This window comes from Callospermophilus lateralis, chromosome 11 (assembly GCF_048772815.1).
Source record: "Callospermophilus lateralis isolate mCalLat2 chromosome 11, mCalLat2.hap1, whole genome shotgun sequence".
Lineage (NCBI taxonomy): Eukaryota > Metazoa > Chordata > Mammalia > Rodentia > Sciuridae > Callospermophilus > Callospermophilus lateralis.
In genome coordinates this window covers 53,112,630-53,135,426 of record NC_135315.1, presented here as the reverse complement: position 1 = coordinate 53,135,426, position 22,797 = coordinate 53,112,630, and the positions used below count along the sequence as shown (strand labels likewise).

General features: G+C 40.7%; 1 protein-coding gene across 1 annotated transcript in view; it reads right to left on the bottom strand.

Annotated features, from left to right (window-relative positions):
• The window catches only part of Glp2r (glucagon like peptide 2 receptor), a 77,971-nt gene that overhangs the window by 21,774 nt on the left and 33,400 nt on the right, over nt 1-22,797 (bottom strand). The window contains exons 5-9 of the mRNA XM_076870967.1: nt 16,158-16,264; nt 14,000-14,153; nt 11,423-11,582; nt 9,677-9,737; nt 8,389-8,458 (exon numbers count right to left, since the gene is read on the bottom strand). Of these exons, the coding sequence (XP_076727082.1) occupies nt 8,389-8,458; nt 9,677-9,737; nt 11,423-11,582; nt 14,000-14,153; nt 16,158-16,264 (552 nt within the window). The remainder of the gene's footprint in view (nt 1-8,388; nt 8,459-9,676; nt 9,738-11,422; nt 11,583-13,999; nt 14,154-16,157; nt 16,265-22,797) is intronic.

Below are 22,797 nucleotides of genomic sequence, written 5' to 3'. Positions count from 1 at the left end.
GAGGGGGAGACGATGGAGAGGTGAACCCTATCTGCTGCCCTGCTATTTCCGTGATGGAGAAGGGTGACTGGTTTGAAATTACTAGGAGGCTTCAGTCAAATGAGCTTCCTAACTGGTTGGATGTGAAGTCAAAGATAACCCCGATGTTTCTGGATCTCCAATGTGTGGTGGTGCCGTTCACCAAGAGAGGGAGCCCGTGAGGGGGCGAAGATCGCAGGTAAGAGGAGGAGTCCAGTCGTTCTGAACATAAGAGATGCCCCCATGCCATTAGATATTTGTTTGCACCTCGGCAGAGAGGTCCCAATCAGGAGGAGAAGAAGGTTTTAAAGGCTACATAGAACTCAGCATCAAGGGTCTCACTAAGAGAAGCAAGGCGGTGATGCTTTTTTTTTTTTTTTAATGAAATGTGGGGAGATCCTGTCAACCCTGTTTAAGAGGCTTGTATGTAGTAGTAGACTCGGGATATGAAATGGAGACCATGTTGTTCCCTGGTATTTTTTTTTTTTTTTTTTTTTTTTGCAGAGATGCAAGAAATTTTTGGTGCAGTTGTTATTTTAAGATTGAAAGATTTAGGGGGCTGGGGTTGTGGCTCAGTGGTAGAGTGCTCGCCTAGCATGCACGAGGCACTGGGTCCGATCCTCAGCACCACATAAGTGTAAAATGAAGATATTGTGTCCACCTAAACCTTAAGAATAAACATTTAAAAAAAAAAAGATTGAAAGATTTAATAGTGTCTCTCCATTGCAATGGAGAAGGAGCCCATGGAAAGGGTGATCAGGTGACAATTCATGGGACAAAGTCTCTACAGACACTGATCCTGCACGGGACTAATGTCCCTGTCAAAAATAAGATCGTTTGACCACACACTGAAACACAGCCTGCAGAACCTAACCTATACCTGCTATCACCTGCTCTACCAGCCTTAGGAGAATTAATGCTTAAAGCTAAAAAGCTCACTCAGGCAAGCAGCTATTTATCTAATCCGTAAGCCAACAGGAATGATGGAATTTCCCAGCCAAAGGATATTTAGTAAAAAGAAAAATTTAAATACAAACTAAACGTAACCAAGTAATTTATCCCCTTTTAATGGGATCTCTGTTTCTCATCATAAAGAGAAAAACCCTGGGTGCCTGGCTAAGGGATTTGTTGAACGCAGACATTTTTCTCACAAAGCAAGCTTCAACAGCCGGGAGACACATCTTTCAACAAATTCGTTTCAGTCAGGACTGTCTCCTTGGAAAGGAAGGGTCGAGTCAAGGACGACATGGATGCTTTGTGCTTGGTGTCTTCCAGAGACCAGACAAGAGAAAGTGAGCATCCACCCACAGGCCGCATGGAGGAAGCACTTCCTTACTGACATGGAGTAAAGCGCCATCTTGGGTTACCATGGAGACTGCTCCTCTAGGCTTCCAAGGAGACAAGAGTCCACCATCCTATTTGGCTGGTGCTAGTCTTCATTTGTGCACAGTGAGAAAGGACCTAAAGGAGGAACTTTCTCAAGAACCAAGCCAACTCCTTTAGGATTCTGTGACCAGGTCAGGGGCACTTAGGACCTCAGAAATACCAGGCTCCCTTCCAGGTCCCCCACAGTACAGCTGTCCTCCCAGATATAACATTCTTGGTGGCAATTTTTGGCAACCCGGAATCTGTGCACAGATCTGTACCTCCAGGTTGGCTGAGGTGATTGCCAGCATAGTAGGAGCTCAGGGGTAGGCCTCGGGTACCCCTAAACCCTCCCACCTCTCCCCAAGCCCCTGTTCCTCTGACTTGCCATGTAGACTAAATGCCTGCTTTTAGAAATGCTCCTTTCGGCCAAAACATATCTTTTCTAAAAGCTTTGCTAAAATGTGCATGTCCCATGGAAGAGAGGGAATGGCTGGGGGAGGAGAGAGGAGATCTTTCTCTCATTCCTTCATTCATTTTTTCCAAAGGGGAAAACTTCAATAAATGCACGGCATGCAGGGAGATCCCCCCCTTCAGAAAAGGAGATGTCTCCGGAAACCTGGGGCAGCTGAAAATCCCAAGTTCCTGGTGGGGCATAGGACCTAAAAAGAGAAAAGGCCAATGAAGACTGTTTTTACCAGTTTCTCAGTTTTCCCAAGTTCTTAGACTATCAGAGGAGATTCAATGAGAGTGAGTGATGGATGGCTTTAACTTCATGAGGTCAACAGAGAGTCCCATTCGATTTGTTGACACACACACACACAAAAAAAGCTATTTAATAGGTGTTCAGTCTGGCCAGTCTCTGAATTCCAAGGATAAGGATATGGGTAGAATGTAATCATTCTATAAGACTATTTTTGGTGTTTTTTAAATATAGATTAAGTATATTTGTTATAGAATAATATTTGTTATATTATTATGCTTATAATCACATAAATATCCAAGTGGAGGACTCCAGTGCATCATCCCCAGACTGATGGGGCCTTGGACCCATGGTTTGGAGAGAACATCTTGTGGATTTGGTTCCATGGAATGTGTAAGATTATCCTTGAAGGACTGAACTAATCAAGGCTGTATCTATGGGGGTAAGGGAGACTAAGACACGAGTCTTAGTCAGTATGACTCAACTCAAAATGTACACTCGGGGATGATCGGTTAAGTAGTGAAGTCTTATACAAAGGGAGAGGTGGGAATTTTCCAATCTGGAGAACGACCACCAAAATACCTGGATTCTTCAGATGTCACATTATGGACATTTTGGAAATATGAGAAATCCTGTACCAACAGAGCAGCAAATGGAGTCTGACAGTGGGTGTGGACATTCAGCTGAGATGCATTCACTTCAACCCAGACACTGATCAGCAAAGGAAGGCTCAGCATGGGGGTGTGGAAGGGGCCCAACTGTGACAACTGGGCATGCTTACCAGGGATCCTGGGAGAGTAGACTCTCCTTGGACCCAATGCTGTGTTCACCATGCAGGACTGAATATTTCCCAGAAACCTCTGCTCTATGCTCCAGAAATTATGGCCCAAGTTCAAATATGGCCAAGATAAAAAAAAAAAAAAGTTAAGATCCTGAAATATAAAATACCAAGTGCTACCAGCTCAGTCTATTATTACATTACTTTTATGGTATTTTGGTTTAAATTGAATATATGTAGAGGTCACAAAATATTTTTTCAACACAATAAAGATATGATGTTTGGCTTATGTCACAATCAAGTGCACTGTGGGGAGCTCTGCTCCATGCAGTCATTCAAGGACCCAATCCTTCCATGTTGTGGTTCAGAGAATTCTCCTTTGGAGTTGGAGTTACACCAATTCGTATTGTTAGAAACTGCAGTGTGTGGTTACATATGACCAAACATGAAGGCAGATATTGGTTCAGTCATTGTCTGATGGAACTTAGGATAATAACTATGAAATTCTGTATCTAGCACCAAGCCAAGCACAGAGAAAGTGCTCAGTGGATGCTCAATGGAAGAGGATAGATAAGTGAGCCTTCAGTACTGAGGAATCTCCATTTAGTCAGAGTTTTGATTACATGGCGGAGTCTAGGCTGGATAATCCGCAAGCCTCCTAGGTTGTTCTATTGTGCAGCCACTGCCACTGGGTTTCTCCACTTCAGCACCCCTGACATTGGGGACAGCAGACTTATTTGTTCTGCATATTATAAGAGGTTGTACAGCATGCCTGGCCTTCACCCACTCCATGTCAGTAGCAAACTGCCCCTGCAACTTGTGACAACTAAAAATGTCTCCAGATAGGGCTACATAGCTCAGTAGAGAAACATTAGTCTAGTCCAATTCTGATTTTATAAATGAAGAAACAGAAGCCCAGAGATGTCAACTCACTTGGCTAAAGGATACATCACGGATTAGTCGTGAAGCCAGGATTCCTTACTCCTAGATCAGCTTCTTCCACTCCACTATAAGGATTTTATTTTCCCTTTCATGTTTGATAGGACGTACAGATTCCACTCTTCTGGAAGCCCTCAAATCAATGCACAAAATCCTAGACTCCTATCGCTATATGGGCTGAGAAAGCATCAGGTTGAGATTCCTACCATTCAGGAAAGACCTTTCTCTAACATTCATGTCAGTGTTTTTCCAGTTCATGATTAAATAAGTACCCTTTCCTTTGACCAAGGGAGAATTTTTTTTCCCATTTCTGTTCAAGCTCATTTTCTCTTGTCCATGCCTCTGTAGACACAGACAGTGATCCTTTACCAGTGTCCTCTCTAAGACGTTCATAGGCCTGAGAATGATTGTGAAATGGTCCTTCCCAGGCATGCCTGTTGACTTTTATTATTTGGGGCAATAGATTAATTAATAGTTTGGTTTCCAAGGAGAAAGAGTTCACTAACTAGGCAGGTGTGAGGACATCAGATGGACATTACAGGAAGAGGAACTATAAAAGCAGGGGAGAAGTGAAATACCGCATTGGATTTGGGGAACTTTGAGTTTCTCCATTTAAAGTAGAGTGCATGGGCTGGGGATGTGGCTCAAGCGGTAGCGCGCTCGCCTGGCATGCGTGCGGCCCGGGTTTGATCCTCAGCACCACGTACCAACAAAGATGTTGTGTCGGCCAAAAACTGAAAAATAAATATTAAAAAAAAATTCTCTCTCTCACTCTCTCTCTCTCTCTCTCTCTCTCACTCTCTCTTTAAAAAAATAAAAATAAAATAGAGTGCAGGGTGCCTGTGGTTGGGGAAGCAGACAGGAATGGCAATGATTACTCTACTAAGGAGTTTGAAACCAAATCGAGGGATATAGTGACCAGTCAAAGAGTCAGAAGTAGAAGAGAGACTCCAAAATTTGACTCCAAAAAGATCACTCTGGCTCCAATATGGAAGATGGATTGCGGGGGGGCAAGAATAGAAGGAAGAGCAACCAAACAGAAAGCTTTTGCAGAGGTCTTCACAAGAAATCCCAGAGGGCTGAATAAAAGCAGTGAAAATGTAATTAAGGAGAAGATGACTTGGAAGGATCTTTAGAAGAAGAATTGACCAGACTTGAAGTCTGAGTAGATGTGGCAGGGAGAAAGAAGGCAAAGCTATGAGAACACAAAAGTTTGTGGCTTGCTTGTCTGGATAGATGAATGGTTTTCCTATGTGGGATGAACAGGAAGAGGAGAAGGTTTAGATGGGAAGATAAGGGTCCACTGTGAACTAAGATGATTGTTGAGAGCCACAGCCGAAGGGGCTCCAGCAAACTTTCAGACTGCCAGCTGATGATTGGCTCACAGCGGCCCCAGCAACACCTAGCTGTTTGGCTCCTCTGTGGAGATGCTCATTGAGCTGTTTCCCTGCCCTTTCAGACTACCAGCTGATGATTGGCTCACAGGGGCCCCAGCAACATCTAGCAACATCTAGCTGATTGGCTCCTCTGCGGTGATGCTCATTGGGCTGTTTCCCTGCCCTTTCAGACCATGGAGCTGCTCATTGGGGGACTTTTTTGGCTCCGCCCATGCGACCAGCCAATTGGCCTCAAGAGCAGGAGGATTGTGGGAGGTGTGGAGGCTGGTGGTTGGAGAGTGTGGCTGGTGGGAAGCCGGTGGTGGCAGATGGGCCCTGAGGGTTTTTTCCTGAGGAGCTGTTTTGTTCCGCGAGTGTGGTTCTAAAAATAAAGTTAGTTTCTTTTGACAAGTGGCTCCTGAATTGTGCCCAGCCAGACTGCGGCAATGATTGTGGGGCCAATCATGACTGGACTTGTAGAAATAACAGCAGGCAAAGCTTATTTTATCCAAGGTGAGAAATAGAGTAGAGTCTCTTGTCCTGCTAGGAGAGAATGTCACTCTAGGAACTAGGAAGCACCAGGAGAAATGAGCATGCTGGACAGCCATGAAAGGCTGAAGGGGCGAGGTCCAGAGCAGTAGTGAGCACTACCTCACCTGCCCCTTGTCTCACTTTTCCACAATCCTTTCTTCTTCAATCTCACGGTGAAGTTGGGGTCCCAGCACCCACCTCTTTCCTAGGTACTTCCACCACTTCCCAGTAGCAAGGTCCGGATCCATCAGAATCATTTGAGAACTTTTGAAACTACAGCTGCCCTGGTGTCCACTCCCAGAATTTCTGACGTGGTTGGTCCGGGCCACTGTGGTGTTTCCAAAGTACAGCCAGTTTTGAGGACCACAGCTCTGGACAAAGAGCTTCCCTAACTGTAGTGTGCATCCAAAACCTGGGGGGTCTGGTTACCATGCAGAGTCTGACCCAATAGGTTGGAGTGGCGACCTGAAAATCTGAAGTTATGACAAACACAGTAGAGTCTGGCACTGGTGCTCCTGGGTCACCCTTTGAAGAGCAAGGGTATAACAAAGTTCTTTTCAACTTGGCTGCACATTAGAATCCCCATTGCTGAGATCAGAGAAACAAAAGTATCTGGAGGAGGGACTCAGGCTAAAGGCATTTTTAGAGACACTCCAGTGATTCTAAGTTGGAGATGTTTTGAGAGGTATTGATATAACTTCTAGAAGACTATGGAGTAAATACTAAGGATACAGCTAGATGGAGCCTGAATTCCATCACAGTGAGGACTACTGGCTTATCTCCTCCTTTATTCTCCTCTTTAGTTACTGGACACATGGCCAAGAGCAAATGTTCCAAAGGAAGTCAACCACACAATCCACTCATGGCACTGTGAGCCCTGCCTCCTCTTTCCCTTGTCCCACTTCTCCACAATCCATTCTTCTGCAGTCACACTGTGAAGTCAGGGTCCCAGCACCCACCTCTTTCCTGTCACTTCCCAGTAACATTTACCAAGTGCCTTCTACGTACCAGCACCCATTCTAAGGACTTCGTGTATTTGAATTAAATCAGTCTTCCCAACTGCCTACGAGGTGGGTGCTGTTATATTTATTGTACTGGTGAGGACACTGGAAAGATGGAGAAGTTCATCCCCAAAGGTCAGACTGGGTGACAGCTGGCACCTGTTACCACAACACTGTACTACTGCCCAAAAAAATGTGTATCGCCTCTAGAGCTGGACCCTGGGTTCTTCACTTTTGAAGACTCTTTCAGACATCACTACCTTGGCTCAAACTCCCCTAGGTTCTAATTCCCTCCCTCTGCCATTTTCTTCATTGGTGACCCATTGCTTATCTTGAGCCAAGTATGAACATCTCTGGGCAGCTGTACTGGTCACTCAGGTAAACACCACCCTTAGTATCCCTCCTGGATCCCATACAGGCTTCTGCATCAGCCCCAGCAAATTTCAGGTTCTTGTTTAGAACTCGTTGGCTGCCACTGTGAGCCAAATGTCCTGTTCTTTCTAGAAGCTAGCCTAAGTGGCAGACACTCAATAAACTTATTCCATGGATATTTGCTGGAGAGAAGATACCAGAAGCACGTGTGCCACCTCATAGGCAAGACATGACGCAGCCCCCTTACAATCTGGGTCTTCTCCTCACCCTTGGTTTTCCTGCCATCTCTATGAATATTATCCTTTCCAGGTCACACACAGGTCTGAGCAGAGAATTGCCATCCATTATTGACAAATGTTGATATTCTTCTATTTAAAAAATAGCTTTTGGGGGGGCTGGGGTTGTGGCTCAGAGGTGGAGCACATGCCTGGCATGCATGAGGCTCTGGGTTCGATCCTCAGCACCACATAAAGTAAAATAAAGACATGGGGCCCACCTATAACTAAAAAAAATAAGTATTAAAAAAATAGAAAATAGCTTTTTTTTTCTTTCATGACGCCACTTAATTAAAATAAAATGGAAAAAAAAAAGGACAATCCAGCAATGAGGTGGAGAGTCAGTAGAGCATAGCTCCCAGCACCCCACAGGCACCCAGAGGCGATGGTGCTATGTCTAGGGTGCAGACCTTCTGTGGCCTTCATGGATCTTGCAGTCTTCCTACAGTTGACTGACTCCCTGCCCTTTCCCTCAAGCTTCATTGACAGATTTTATTTTTGCACACTGTCACTTAAAGGGCTTTGTGACTCCAGGTCAGTCACCTCTTCCCAAGCAAAATATTTTGGACCACAACAGATCAAAGCCTTTTGGCCTCGAGGTCTCAGAGCATCATCTATTTCCTGATTCTACTACCCATGAGAAATTGTGGATAGCTTTCATATGTTTTTTCCCTCTAGAAGTAGTTTCTTTGGTCTCTTCCTCCCTCCTGCTCATGGTGTTAAGATATAGCCAGGCTGTCACTGGGCTCCTTCCTGCTGATGTCCATGTCACAGCCCTTGAGTACAGGATCCTGGAGCTGACTGAGATCTCTTTACATAACTGAAAACACAGAGAAGACTCGCAAGGGAACTCGGAGTCAACGTCTGAACCAGAACAAGTGGAAGTCTCTAACTTCTCGCTCATCAGAAACTGCTCACAGCTCAGCGGTTCCTTCTTCAAGGGCCTGAGAACTGGGGGAATGTAGGAATGGGGGTGTTCCCCACAGCCGCTGAGCTCAGAGGGGGAAGAAGTGGGTAGACTCTTCCTTACCATTACACAAAGCATCATGGGTCCTCGGATGATCCACCAGATTTTCTTATTTCCATTTGTTGCCCAGCATCTAAGGGCAAAGAACAGGCAGGAGAAGACGAAAATGAGACAAGGCTGTATGTTCAGAGGAGGCGCCCCTTCAAGCATTGTCCCAAGAGATGGGACAAGCGGAAAACAGGATCAAAATCCTTTGTATTAGCACTGGTACTGTTGATGGTTCTTATCATGAAATTGCTCTTCCATCTTAACGGCTCAGCACATGGGTTCTTCCTCCTTTCTCCATGTTCATACAGACATAAATCCTTAATTAGAGGTTTCTCATTACTTCACTAAATAGTATATATATAGGTATTACGGCATATACATATAAAATATATATGTGAAATATACGTAAAGCATTATTCACTTATGTGGCATATATATGGCACATATACGTATATGGGATGATATATGGTGTATATAGACATGTATTCAAATATAAATACATATGTATAGATATGTATGTGGTTTGGGTGGTGATTATTTGGAGGAAAAAATGGAATCATATCATATACGTTGTTCAGCAAAGGGCTTAAAATATCCATTGAGATTTAGTCCCTAAGGGGAAGGGGGATAGTAGGGGATAGGAAAGGTAGCAGAATACAACAGTCATTAATATGGTATTATGTAAAAATGTGGATGTGTAACCGATGTGATTCTGCAACTTGTATTTGGGGTAAAAATGGGAGTTCATAACCCACTTGAATCAAATGTATGGAAGATGATATGTCATGAGCTTTGTAATGTTTTGAACAACCAATAATAAAAAAAAAAGAGAGAGAGATTTAGTCCCTAAAAGTCAAAAGATAATACTTAATTTGTTTTGTGTGTTGTATGTCATAATATTGTTTGTGTGTTGTCATAATATTCCACAAAGTAAGTTTGCTACAATTTGTTCAATGATTCTCATTCTAATAGGCATTCGTGAATTTTTGTTGTTTCTGCTTTATTTTTTCTTTCTTTCTAGGAACGAGGCCGTAATATCTATTGCTAGGCTATGTGTTTACCTATCTAACATCATAGCTAACCTGCACAGCATCTTTGTGGTAATTTGCCTGTGTAACTAAATGAATGAACTATTGACTACAAGACCTTTGATTTACGTTATCTACATCCCTCAGTATGCTCTACATGGACAAATTGGGAAGAGTTGGATATTGTCTTTGGGAAAATGATGCAACTCTCTATATTGGGGCATATCTGGGAATTATTAATTCAGGAAAGATTAAAACCAAAGTAAATTTCCTACCCCGTGTTCTCCAGGTGTGCACGGGCGAAACCCCAGGGCACCACAAACAGCACAGGGAAGGCTGTGGAGAAAACACAGAGAAACAGGGTTAGGAGACGGTCGGCCAAACCTGCTTGGCTCCCACCCAGCCTGATGGGACCCAGAACAGCTGGTTAAAACTCAAAAACCCTACCTGGAATCATGGACAGGGAAAATTGGAGTGGCACAGGCCCATGCATTAATTTATAACAAGAAACCAGAACCCAGAGGAGAAGGGATTTGCCACCTGTCACAAAACAGTTTAGAATAAATCCAAGGACATTAATCAAAATCTCCTGAGTCGTGAGTCCAGGTTACTTCCTATGAATCCTGCAGCATCAAATTCTCCAAAGTTTTGTGAAGGTATGGGTTCCACATCTGAATACTCTTGGTCATTGAAATTAAAAAAAAAAAAAAAATATATATATATATATATATATATATATATATATATATGTATATGTACATATGCACACATATATGTATATGCATATACATATATTTAAGTTGTAGATGGACACAATAATTTATTTTATTTGTTTATTTTGTTTGATGCAGGGATCAGACCCCTTGCCTCATGCATGCTAGGCAAGCGCTCTACTACTGAGCCACAACCCCAGTCCTCTTGGTCATATTTTTTAAATTAAAACAAAACACAAAATGTGTCCTTCCAAAATTCATATGTTGAATCCCTCCTGTCAATATGACCATATTTGGAGTTAGGGTCTTTGGAGGTCAATAGGTTTAAATGAGGTTGTGAGGGTGGGGTCCTCATAGCAGATTAGTGTCCTTATAAAAAGAGACTATAGAGTTTGATCTCTCTCTCTCTCTCTCTCTCTCTCGCTCTCTACCATGTGAGGATACATCAGAAGGCAGCAGTCTGCAACTCAGAAAGAGAGCCCTCACCAGAACCCATTGCTATGGGTGAGATCTGACATATTCCCCAAAGGCTCCTGTACTGAAGCTTTGATTCCCCAGTGCAGCACTGTTCAGAGGTGAGGCTCTGGGGGAGTGAGTGGATCATGAAGGCTCTTTCCTCATCAGTGGATTAACCCATGAGTGGATTAAATACTTGGTGGCATAATAGGGTGGTAGTAGAAACTGCAGGAGGTGGGGTCCAGTGGGAGGAGGTAGGTCACTGGGGATGTGCCCTGGAAGGACGTTCCTCGTCCCCTACCCCTTCTTTACTCTCTGTCATTTTTTTTCCTGGCTACCTGAGCTGAGCAGTTTTCATCCACCACACCTTCCACCATGATGTTCTGTCTCATCCCAGGCCAAGAGCAATGGGGCCAGCCAGCCATGAACTGAAGTCTCTGAAACTGTGAACCAAAATTAATTCTTCTTCCTTTCAGTTGTTTTTCTCACATATTTGGTCACAGGGACAGAAAGCCAGCATACTGACCATGCTGGACTCCCCAACCTCCAGAACCACGAGAAATCAACGACTGTTGTTTAAGCCACACAAGTATTTTATTATGGCATCAGAAGCAGAGTAATGCAGTTGAGAACAGCATACGAGGACTATTAATTGTATCATGCCACCAAAGATCTTTCAGATTTTCTAATGTGTCCCTTAGCATATAGGTCCACACAGACCCTTATTTTCATAACCTCTTATCATTGAGAGACCATCTTCCAGCTGGTTTTCTAACTGCAACAAAAGTCTCTATCGGGATCCAGTGTTCTAGTTGGTCCTCAGGAAAAGAGGCTGGAGGTCACGTTACTCACCCCAACCCACCACCAGGTATCTGGGCCACAGCCGCCTTTCAGGAAGCACCGTGGGCTCCAACAGTGCATGGAGGTAAAGACCTTCAACCAGCAGCCATAAGTGGTTGGCACCCACGCAGTAGTGCAGGAAAACCTGGACGGAGCGGCAGGAGGTGGACATCTGCAGAGGGCAGAACACCTGAGGGTGAGTGCTGGCTTTCCCAGCATCTGAACCCCAAGTGAACAGAGAAATGCCTCCCTGGACACAAACCCTCTCCCCTACTCTTCTCTCTCCTGGGCCTTTGCTGATCATCTCAGGGAGACAGCAATAATATAGAATGTGAAGTCTCTAGAAAAAAATTTTAATATGACAAAGGTTTAATGAAAGAACAATTTATAAATTTTTAATCAGGTATAGGTAAACAATTAGAAAATAATGTAGTATTCTAGGCAGAACTAGCCGAGATCATTATCCTCCTTAGGACTACAGGGGTAAAGCAGGGATAATAGAAAAGTCTCTTTCCTAGACTCTCTCTATCTAGAAGAGGCTTTCTATTTATAACCCCAGTCCTATATGTGCATTTTTTGGTCAGACACATTTTTATTTGTTCTAATTAGTTATACATGACAGTAGAATGAATTTTGACACATCATACATAAATGGAGCAAAACTTCTCATTTTTCTGGTTGTGCATGTAGAATCCCACCGGTCATGTAGTCATATATGCACAGAGGGAATAATGTCATTTCATTCCTCTATCCCTCTTACCCCCATGCCCCCTCCCCTCCTTTCACTCCCCTCTGCCTAATACAAAGTACCTCTATTTTTCTCTAGTCTCTCCCCACCTTATCGCCACCTTATCGTAAATTAGCATCTGCATATCAGAAACAAGATTCACCCTTTGGTTTTTGGGGACTGGCTTATTTTGCTATATGTGCTTTTTTATAAAGCATCAGTTTTATCATGGATGAAGTTGTATCCTTATTTTGAAACACCTAGGCTTTTTAAATGTTTTGAGGTGATGGTTTATGATAAATGATAGAACTAGAAAATAGAGCAGCTTATGAATATCCTTTTGTCATATTTAATAGAAAAGAAGCACTTTGCATATGGAACTTTTATTTGTTCTAATTAGTTATACATGATAGTAAAATGTATTTTGACGTATTATACATATATGGGATATAACTTCTCATTCTTCTCGTTGTACATGATGTAGAATTACATTGATCATGTAATCATATATGCACATAGGATAATAATCAAGAATATAAGCAACAATTAATGTTAGTGAAGATGTGGGAAAAAGGCACACTCATACATTGCTGATGGGACTGCAAATTGGTACAATCACTATGGAAAGCAATACGGAGATTCCTCAGAAAACTTAGAAAGGAACCACCATTCGACCAGCTATTCCACTCCTTGGTTTATACCCAAAGGACTTAAAATCAGCATACTCTAGTGACACTGCCACATTAATGTTTATAGCAGCTTAATTCACAAAAGCTAAACTATGGAACCTACCTAGGTGCCCTTCAACAGATGAACAGATAAAGAAAATGTGCTATATATGCACAAGGGAACGTTACTCAGCCATAAGGAAGAATAAAATTATAGCATTTGCCCATAAATGTATGGAGAATATCATGCTAATTGATATAAGCCAATCCCCCAAAATCTGAAGGCTGAATGTTTTCTCTGATATGTGGATGTGAACTCACAATAAGGGGGGTCAGGGAAAAACAGAAGTATTTTGGATTAAACAAAGGGGAATAAAAGGAAGGGAGGGGAGGGGAATAGAAAAGATAGTAGAAAAAGTCTTTACTACTATTGATACCAGAATAGAAAATTTGAACATAGAATTCATAACTAAGCCATAATTTAAAACCTTCCAATTCAGAAAACTCTGGGTCAAAATGGCTTCACTGGTATGATCTATCAAACACTTAAGGAAGAAATAACATAAATCTTAAATAAATTCTTCCAGGGAATAGTAAAATAGGGAACATGTACCCATTTAAAAAGTCCACACAAACTTTATACCCAAACCTGATAAAAACATCATAAGAAAATGACAGTCCAGTCTTTCTCACAAATGTCAATGAAGACATGCTAAACAAAAACAGTATTAGCAAATTGAATCCAGTAATACAGGAGGAAGTTTAATCTATCAAAACTTTATCTGATCTATTCCAGGAATGCAAGGTTAGTTTAACAGGTTACTGCTTTATTAGCATAATAAAAAATGATCTCCATAGATTTTCAATTTTCATAAATTTTCAATAATTATAAAAAATTACAATTATGGATCTAATCCAAAACGAGTAAAGAAAAAGAGTGAAAATACAAAATACCAATATCAAGATTTTGATTACAGATGAAAAATTTTCCCACCTGAGGACACGCAGTAGCCATAGGTGAGCCTGTCTGCCTCTGGATCCCTTCAACTGGCCCACTCTTGAGAGGCTGTTGTGTTTTGAAATCCCAGGCTGCTTCTCTAGCCAGAGAGCCCCACCCATCTGCCCTCTGATTCCCAAGTCTCACCCAGCTGATGGGAGGCTGAATTTGGATGGTGGAGGAGGGAAGGGGATTACCTCTGACAGATAGGACATCCACCCACTCTCATTGTCTGGCCTCTTGGAGTAAGAGTTATAGAAGACAACATCCTTCACCAGCACAGCCAGGGCTTTCAGGATGAATGAAGCAAACAAGTTCATGTGGATGTAGTTGCGTGTACAGTGGAGCTTTCTGTGCAAAGAGGAAAACAAGTGTCACCCTCAGGAAAGAATGGCTGGGGCCAAAAGGTCCATGCCTGACCCACCTGCATATCTACCACTAAAGATAGAGATTCCAGTAAAGGCTCCAGAATTGGACCACTGGGGTATGTGATCTTACTTCTCTGTGCCTCATTTTCTTTATCCATAAGGGTAATGATAGTTATCTTTATATAACATGTTCACTGTGCCAGGCCATTTTCTAAGACATTTACATGTGCGTGAACTTGTGGGTGTCCTTCCTCTTTGGCATCACTGGAAGAGTGGGCAGTCTCATTACCCTGATTTCATAAATGGTGGAAGTGAAGGAGGAAGGCTAAGTTGCCTGTCTAAAGTTCATTAATTAATAGAGCTGAGTTTTAAATCTAGAAACTCTGAGGCCAAAGTATGGCTGTCCAAGGCTCTACTGCCTCTGAGAAGAAGAGCATTGGTCTCAGAGGCGTGGGGGAGAATTAAATCAGTTAATTCATGTAAAGTGCATCTCATAAGTGTCCAGAAAAATATCAGCTCATTTCCTCTCCCTGGAGTCTCCTGTTGGCTCTTTGTCATATAAGCTGATGTGACACAGTGCATTCTCAGTCTCTCTAGCCAAAGGGACTCTTTTCCACCACTACACCTCTGGCGTAGCACATACCCCATCCTACTTTGGTTTAGGGCAATTATTATATTAAAGGAATTAAATTAAGTTATTATATTAAACTATTATATTATATTAAAGGCAGGTCCTTGTATTTAATAATGTATGCATCCTCCTGCATTACCAAACAGCGGGCCGTTCAAGGGCAGGGACTGAGCCTTGCTCCTTCTGGAGTCCGAGGCAAAACAGATCCGTGGTCAACCCAGCTGGCATTACTTCCTGCAGGGCTGAATAGTTATTTTATCCTGGATTGGTTCGGGGACTTTGGGAAGGTGTAGAGGGAGGTCATAGGTAGTCAGTGGGTATATATGAGAATTCTCTCATAGCTCAAGAATTGATCTCTTGGTGGGGTAGATGGTCTGGATGCTGCTTCAAGAACCATGGAGCATTCTGGGGTTAGAGAGTCAGACGGGATTCAGACCTGGGGCTAGCAGAGCCCAGTAGGAGGTACCCTAGAACTAGCACCCACATCATCTCCAGGGTTCCATTCTGTCTCTGGCCACTGGGGTTGAGGGCTCATTCTGCCGTGTAATATTCACTTGTGTTTCTTAGCGGGCTGAGACCACTGGACAGCCTTTGAGGACTCCCCAGTGGGTCTGTAAATATCTTACTTGGGCAGTACCTAATAATGTGATTTAGTAAAATGCATGGAGGCTTTGAATTCCGAAAGACAGTACAAGCAAAAATGCTCAGACCCTGGCTCCATCACCCACGAGCTCTGAGCTTGGACAAGTTACTTTATCTCTCCATATTTCAGTTAACTCACTTATAAAAAGGGAGCAATACTAACACTAACCTCCTAGGAGCAGAATGAATCTTAACTTGAATTGGGAAGAGATTTAAAATACTTGATGCATGTGAAGTGCTGGGAGGAAGCACTTAAGTAATTAATAGCTAAGTGGAATTCAAAGATGCTGGGTTAAAATCCCAGCTCTACCATCCACTTGCCTTGAAGGAAGTTTCTGAATCTCGTCTGTAACTATAATGCCTCTGATAGAGTTGTGGTGAGAAGTGGGTGGGGTAGTGATGAGTGGGATCAGGGATCAGGGTGAGGGCACAGATGGCATCTAATGCAAAGGAGTCCTGGATTCACGGTCTAGCTCTGTGTCAGTCTGGTTTTATGGCCAATCACAGTTCAATGCCTCTCCCTGGGACTTCGATAACTCCTTTCTTCTCCTTCATCTGCAAAATGGGATGGATGCCTTGAAGACTTTTTCAGGTCCCTTCCAACTCTGAGGAACCGTGATATCAGCCAGCCTAATCTTCCCGAGGCAGCCACTGAGCAAACCCCACGGTGCATGCCTGACTGTACATCTGTCCGTCTGCAGGAGTTCTACTCACCGGAGGAATAAAAGGAGGGTGAGAGCCAGGAAGAGGGAGATAAGGGAGAGGGAGTATCCCACCGTGTACATCAGCTGCAGAGTGGACAGCAAGGCGTAATTCTCCACCTGGGGACACAGAGGAAGGACAGATGAGGATCAAGACAGAGCCTACAATCCCCAACCACATACCCAGGGCCACTGTGGGTCTACGCATCGACTGAGATGCATCCAGGCTCCCCAACATGCCTCTACATCTCTCTCCTTTGCTATGCTTGTTGACATCCAGGCAGGGTGGCTTAGACTGCTCTCTGTCACATCTCAGAGCCCACCGAGGGTCTCACCCCATGATGTATGCACCAAGAGTCACCATATCACAACAGAGTTGTGTCTAGGACAAGAGCATGCCTGGGAAATGAGGACAAGCTCTTTGTCCCTGGGAGTGCTATTCTGGGAGTCTCTGAGTCCTCCTCCCTAGAGGATTGGGCCAAATTTCTGTCTGGATGAATAATTTTTCATAGATGATTTTTTTTTTTGGAAGACGGCCCAATAGAACAGAGCCATGTTTTCTCTAAGTCCCAGGATAGCCTGAACGTGAACAGAGACCACTTATTAGAAATTCTGTGTTATTAAGCATGATTTTCCATTGGAGTCCCACCTTCTCCCTCAATCCTTTATGCATATTGCAGTGAAGATTAGGCTTCTCAATGACTTTCTGTGCAAACACCCACAGTAAATACTCAATATCTACCAAATTAGGTATTGAACTTCTTTGCATAATTTGTGATATGTCAGTATGATTTATAAATATGTGTGAACTGTACGTACTTAAAAGCTGATAAGTCTGGACAAATGAGTATATCTTTGATTTTATCACCACAAGAAAAATAATGAACATTCCCATAACCTCCCCCAAAAGTTTCCTCATGACCCTTTGTGATATGTCTCCCCTTGCCCCCATCCCTAGCTCACTGCTATTCACCCCCTGCCCAGGGAAATACTGTTCTGCTTTCTGTCATTAGAGATCAGTTTGTATTTTCTAAAATTTTATATAAACAGACTATTTTGACATGTTACTCTTTTGTCAGGTTTATTGCATCTGGAGTATTTATTTTGAGGTTCCTTCATGCCATACCATGTTTCAATAGTTTGTTCCTTTTTTTATTGCTGAATAGCATTCCAGTGTGAAAAATACCACACTTTATTTATCCTGTTACCTACTGGTGGACGATTGGATTGTTTTCAGTTTGGGCTTTCACAAAGTTTTTAATTAACATTTCTGTGCAAGTTCTTGTGTGGATATAGGTTTTTATTTCTCTCAGATAAATACCTAGAAATATAATGGTGGAAGAGTATGGTGTATAGTTTAACTTCTTAAGAAACTGCCAAACTGTTTTCTAAAGAAGTGGTAGCAACTTACATTTCCATCAGCCTCATATGAGCTCCTTTGCATTCCCCCCAATACATAGTACAATAAGTCTTAAATTTTAACCATTCTAGTGGTATGTAGTAGTATCTCACCATGGTTATACTTTGTACTTTCCTAAAAAATATGATCTTGAGAATCTTTCCATTGCTTATTTGCCATCCGTATATTTTACTGAGTAACGTATTTATTCAAATATTTGTCCATCTTTTATTTTTTTATTTTTTAAATATTTATTTTTTAGTTTTTTGGCAGACACAACATCTTTGTTTGTATGTGGTGCTGAGGATCGAACCCGGGCTGCACGCACGCCAGGCGAGAGTGCTACCGCTTGAGCCACATCCCCAGCCCTCGTCCATCTTTTTTTTTTTTTTTTTTTTAAAGAGAGAGGGGAGAGAGGGGAGAGAGAGAGAGAGAGAATTTTTTAATATTTATTTTTTTCGTTTTTGGCGGACACAACATCTTTGTATGTGGTGCTGAGGATCGAACCCAGGCCGCACGCATGCCAGGCGAGCGTGCTACCACTTGAGCCACATCCCCAGCCCCCTCGTCCATCTTTTAAATCAAGCTGTCTCTCTTCTTATTTTTGAGTTGCAAATGTCCTTTTTATGGTCTAGGTTCAAATCTCTTGTCTTACAAGTATCTTCTTTCATTCTGTGTGTTTCCTTTTAATTTTCTTAGTAGCATGAGTTAGTGTTAGGTCTTCCTACTTTGTTCTCTTTCAAAGTCGTATTGACTCTTACAGATTCATATAAATTCTAGAATCATCTTGTCCATTTTCACCAAAATTATTCTTGGATTTTTATTGGAATTGCATTGAAATCATGGGTCAGTTTGGAAAGATTGACATCTTAATTATTAAGTCCATGACCATGGTCTATCCCCCACTTGAGTTAGGTTTTAAAAATTTTGTTCAGCGAAATCTTCTGTCAAATATATCCTTACTTGTTTCATATTTTAATGCTGTTTTTATTTTCTTAATTTCAATTCTCAATCACTCATTGCTAGTATACGAAAATACAGTTGATTTTTGTATTTGTTCTGTATTTCGAAAACTTGTTAAATTCACTTATTAGGATTAATAGTGTTCAGTGTAGATTCCTTGGGATTTTTTTTTCTATGGATGATCATGCTATATTTGAATAACAACATTTTTATTTCTTCTTTTCCAAATTCTATGTCCTTTGCCTCCTTCTTTGCCTGTTTCTCTCTCTAGGACCTCCAGGACAATGTTGAATAGAAGTAGGAAAAAAATGGAATAACTTCTTTGTGAAAGATATTAGGGGAAAATGGTCACTCACCAATTAATATGATGTGAGCTACAAGGTTTTTAAGGTGCCTTTTATATTGATTTTCTGTGGCTGCTGTAGCATAGTACCACAAAATTGATGACTTAAAATAATATGACTTAATTCCCATAGTTTTGGAGGTCAGAAGTCCAAAATCAGCTTCAGCTCATAACAAACTGTTGGAGGCTGCAGAAAACAATATATATACTTGCCATTTCTATGTCTATAATTATTTTCTCTGGTTCCTCTTTCCCATCTCTTCACTGTCCGCAGTGTAGCATCTTCTCTCCTCTCTGACAGTACTTTGATCCCTAATCCCACTATCCCCTTTCCTTAGGACACTCCTGTTTACCATGGGTCCACCAGGATCATCCCAGATAATCATCCCTATCTCAAGACCCTTAACGTAATCATATCTGAAAAGACCTTTTGTTATATAAAGTAAATGCTCACAGGTTCTGGAGATTGGGACATGGACATCTTTAGGAGGCCATTATTCAACCTACCATGGTTTTATCCAATTGAGAAATCTCCATTCTCTCCCTTAAAGACTGAGAATTTTTATCATGAATGGAGGTTAAGTTTTGTCAAATGCTTTCTTTTTGTCTATTCAAAGAATCACCTAGATCATCTTTTTTAGTCTGTTAATATGATGAACTTCATTGATTAATCTTCAGATGAATCAGACCAACAAGTTGCCTTCTTGGTTTAAGTGCACTTGGTCATGATATATAAGTTTCATATTGTTGGACTCAGTTTGCTAAAAAGGATTTTTTTTAAGAGAGAGTGAGAAAGAGAGAGAGAATTTTAATATTTATTTTTTAGTTTTCGGCGGACACAACATCTTTGTTTGTGTGTGGTGCTGAGGATCGAACCCGGGCCACACGCACGCCAGGCGAGCGCGCTACCGCTTGAGCCACATCCCCAGCCCCTAAAAAGGATTTTTTTGTGAATGCTCCTGAGGGATACCAGTCAGTAATTTTATTTTCTTGTAATGTTTTTTTCTGATCTAATGATGGCCTCATAGACTGAGTTGGGTAGTATTTCTTCCTTTTCAATTTTTTTTGGATAGTTTGTGTGGAACTGGTATCATTATTTTGTCCTCTATTTCTTCCTTAAATTTGATGAGTTTGGACTTCGTGAGATTTAAGAATCTGTTACTAGGTATTAAGATTTAGGACTGATATGTTCCCATGGAGAATTTGTCTACTCGTTATTATAAAGCATCTCTCTATAATCCTAGTAATATACATTACTCTAAGAGCTCTTTTGTCTAATATCAAAATAGCCATCCCTCCTTTCTTCTGATTAGTTTTTTTTGGGGGGGGATGGGATGCCTCTTTTTCATCTTTTAAATTTTAACCATAGTCTGTAAAGTAAATGTTCTCTGGATAGCATATACTTGGGTTTTGCTTTGATTTTTCTTCTTAATACAACCTGATTTAGAACATTTATATTAAAGGTGGTTCTTTATCTAGTTGAGTTTAAAACCATCGGGTTTCTCTCAGTCCCATTTTTTAATTTATTTTTTTCTCCTTTTTCTGGCTTATTTTGTATTAGTTTTTAATTCTATATTTTCTTTTTTGTGACATTAATTAGTGACTTTTTATTCTTTGTGATATATGTGTGTATGTGTGTGTCTTTTATATATATCTTTAATCCAGTAATCCCATTTCTAGTAATCTTCCAAAGGATGTACTGCCACAAATATGAAAAAATGTATACATAAAGGTTATGGCATTATTAAGAATAAAAGATTGGAAATAACCCATATCATCACAGAATAGGGCTGAGAAAACTGTGATAGATACATAATGTGAAGTACATACAAGCAGCTGTGAATACATATTTCTAGAAAATTATATACAATGAATTCCAGGATATGTTGTTAAGTGGAAAAAAAATAAGATAAATAGTAAGGTATGTTGTACAGGATATATATATATATATGGAAAAGGGGGAACAACATGTTTACCTATTTGCTTAGTTTTGCAACAAGAAACAAGATATAATTATAAAAATGATAATAAATGATATGGAAAATAGAGAATAATAAACAAAATAATAATAGGTAATAATAATAATAATATGATACAATGATAAATAAAACAAAGAAAGAATGAGCCAGAAAACAATCAAACTAATTGCTTATAGGGAATAGGTAAGGATAGGGTGGAGGACGTAGTGTCAAGAGTCAGAGATCTTTTTTATGTAGTTTTGGTTTTCAAACCTTGCCAATATTTTATGTATTAAAAATAAAATTAATATACCAACAATGATTCTGCTAAGACAGAAATGGGGAAAACCATCCCATACCACTCACAATAGCTTTTTAAAAATATTAGGAATAAATTTAACCAAAAGATCTCTACAATGAAAACTAGAGAACACTGAAGAAAGAAATTGAAGAAGACCCCAGAAGAAAGAAAGACCATCCATGTTCATGGATAGGAAGAATTAATATAGTTTTAAAAAAGGGCCATTCTACCAAAAGTAACATACAAATTCAATGCAATCCCCATCAAAGTACCAATGACATTCTTCACGGAACTAGAAAAACAGTCCTAAAATTCACTTGAAAGAAATAAAAGATCTGGAATAGCCAAAGCAATTCTAAGCCAAAAAAAAGCAATGCTCTAGGCATCACAATACCTGACTTCAAATTACACTGCAGAGCTATAGTAACAAACGTTGTGTGGTACTGGCATAAAAACAGACACATAGACCAAGGGAACAGATCAGAAGACACAGAGACAAAACCACACATCTACAGTCTTGATCCTTGACAAAAGGTGCCCAAAACATACATTGGAGAAAAGACTACCATTTTAACAAATGGTGCTGGGAAAACTGATTATCCACATGCAGAAGAATGAGACTAGACCCTTATCTCTCACTCTGCACAAAAATCAACTCAAAATGGATCAAAGACCTCAGAATTAGACCAGAAGCTATGCAACTCCTAGAAGAAAACATATAGGCACCGGCAACAAGTTCTCAATAGGACCCCTCAAGCTCAGGAAATAATGTCAGGAGTTAGTAAATGGGATGGAATCAAATTTAAAAGCTTCTGCATGGTCAAGGAAACAATTAGGAATGTAAGAGAGAACCTACAGACTGGGAGAACTAACTACTCTTCTGACAGAAGATTGATATCTAGGATATATAAAGAACTAAAATCTAGAATCTAGACTATATAAAGAACTAAAAAAAAAACCCTAAATAATGCAATTCATAAATGACAAGTGATTTAAACAGACACTTTTCAAAAGAAGAAATACAAATGACTAGGAAATACATAAAAATATTCAACATCTCTAGCAATCAGGGAAATGCAAAACAAAACTACACTGAGATTTCATCTCAGAACGGCAGTCATCAAGAATATAAACAATAATAAATGCTGGAGAGGGTGTGGAGAAAAAGGAACACTTTTACACTGTTGATGGAATTGCAATATATATATATATGTGTGTGTGTGTGTGTGTGTGTGTGTATGTATATATACATACACACCTTGGCTAGTTCCATAGTTTGGCTGTTATGAATTGTGCTGCTGTAAACATGGATCTGCATGTATCACTACAGTATGATACCACTCTTTAATACTTTAAGAGTGGTACAACTGGGTCATCTGGTGGTTCCATGCCTAGTCTTTTGAGAAATCTCCACACTGATTTCCATATAAAGATTAAAGATATATATATATATATATATATATATATATATATATATATATATATATATACACACACACACACACACACACACACACACACACACACATACATAACCACTATGGAAATATAAAGATTTATATTTATATTTTATATTTTTATTTATATTTTTTATGTCAAATATAAAGATGTATATTCCAAATAAAGATAAAAGACATATATATTACCACTATGGAAATCAGTGTGGAGGTTTCTCAAAAGACTAGGCAT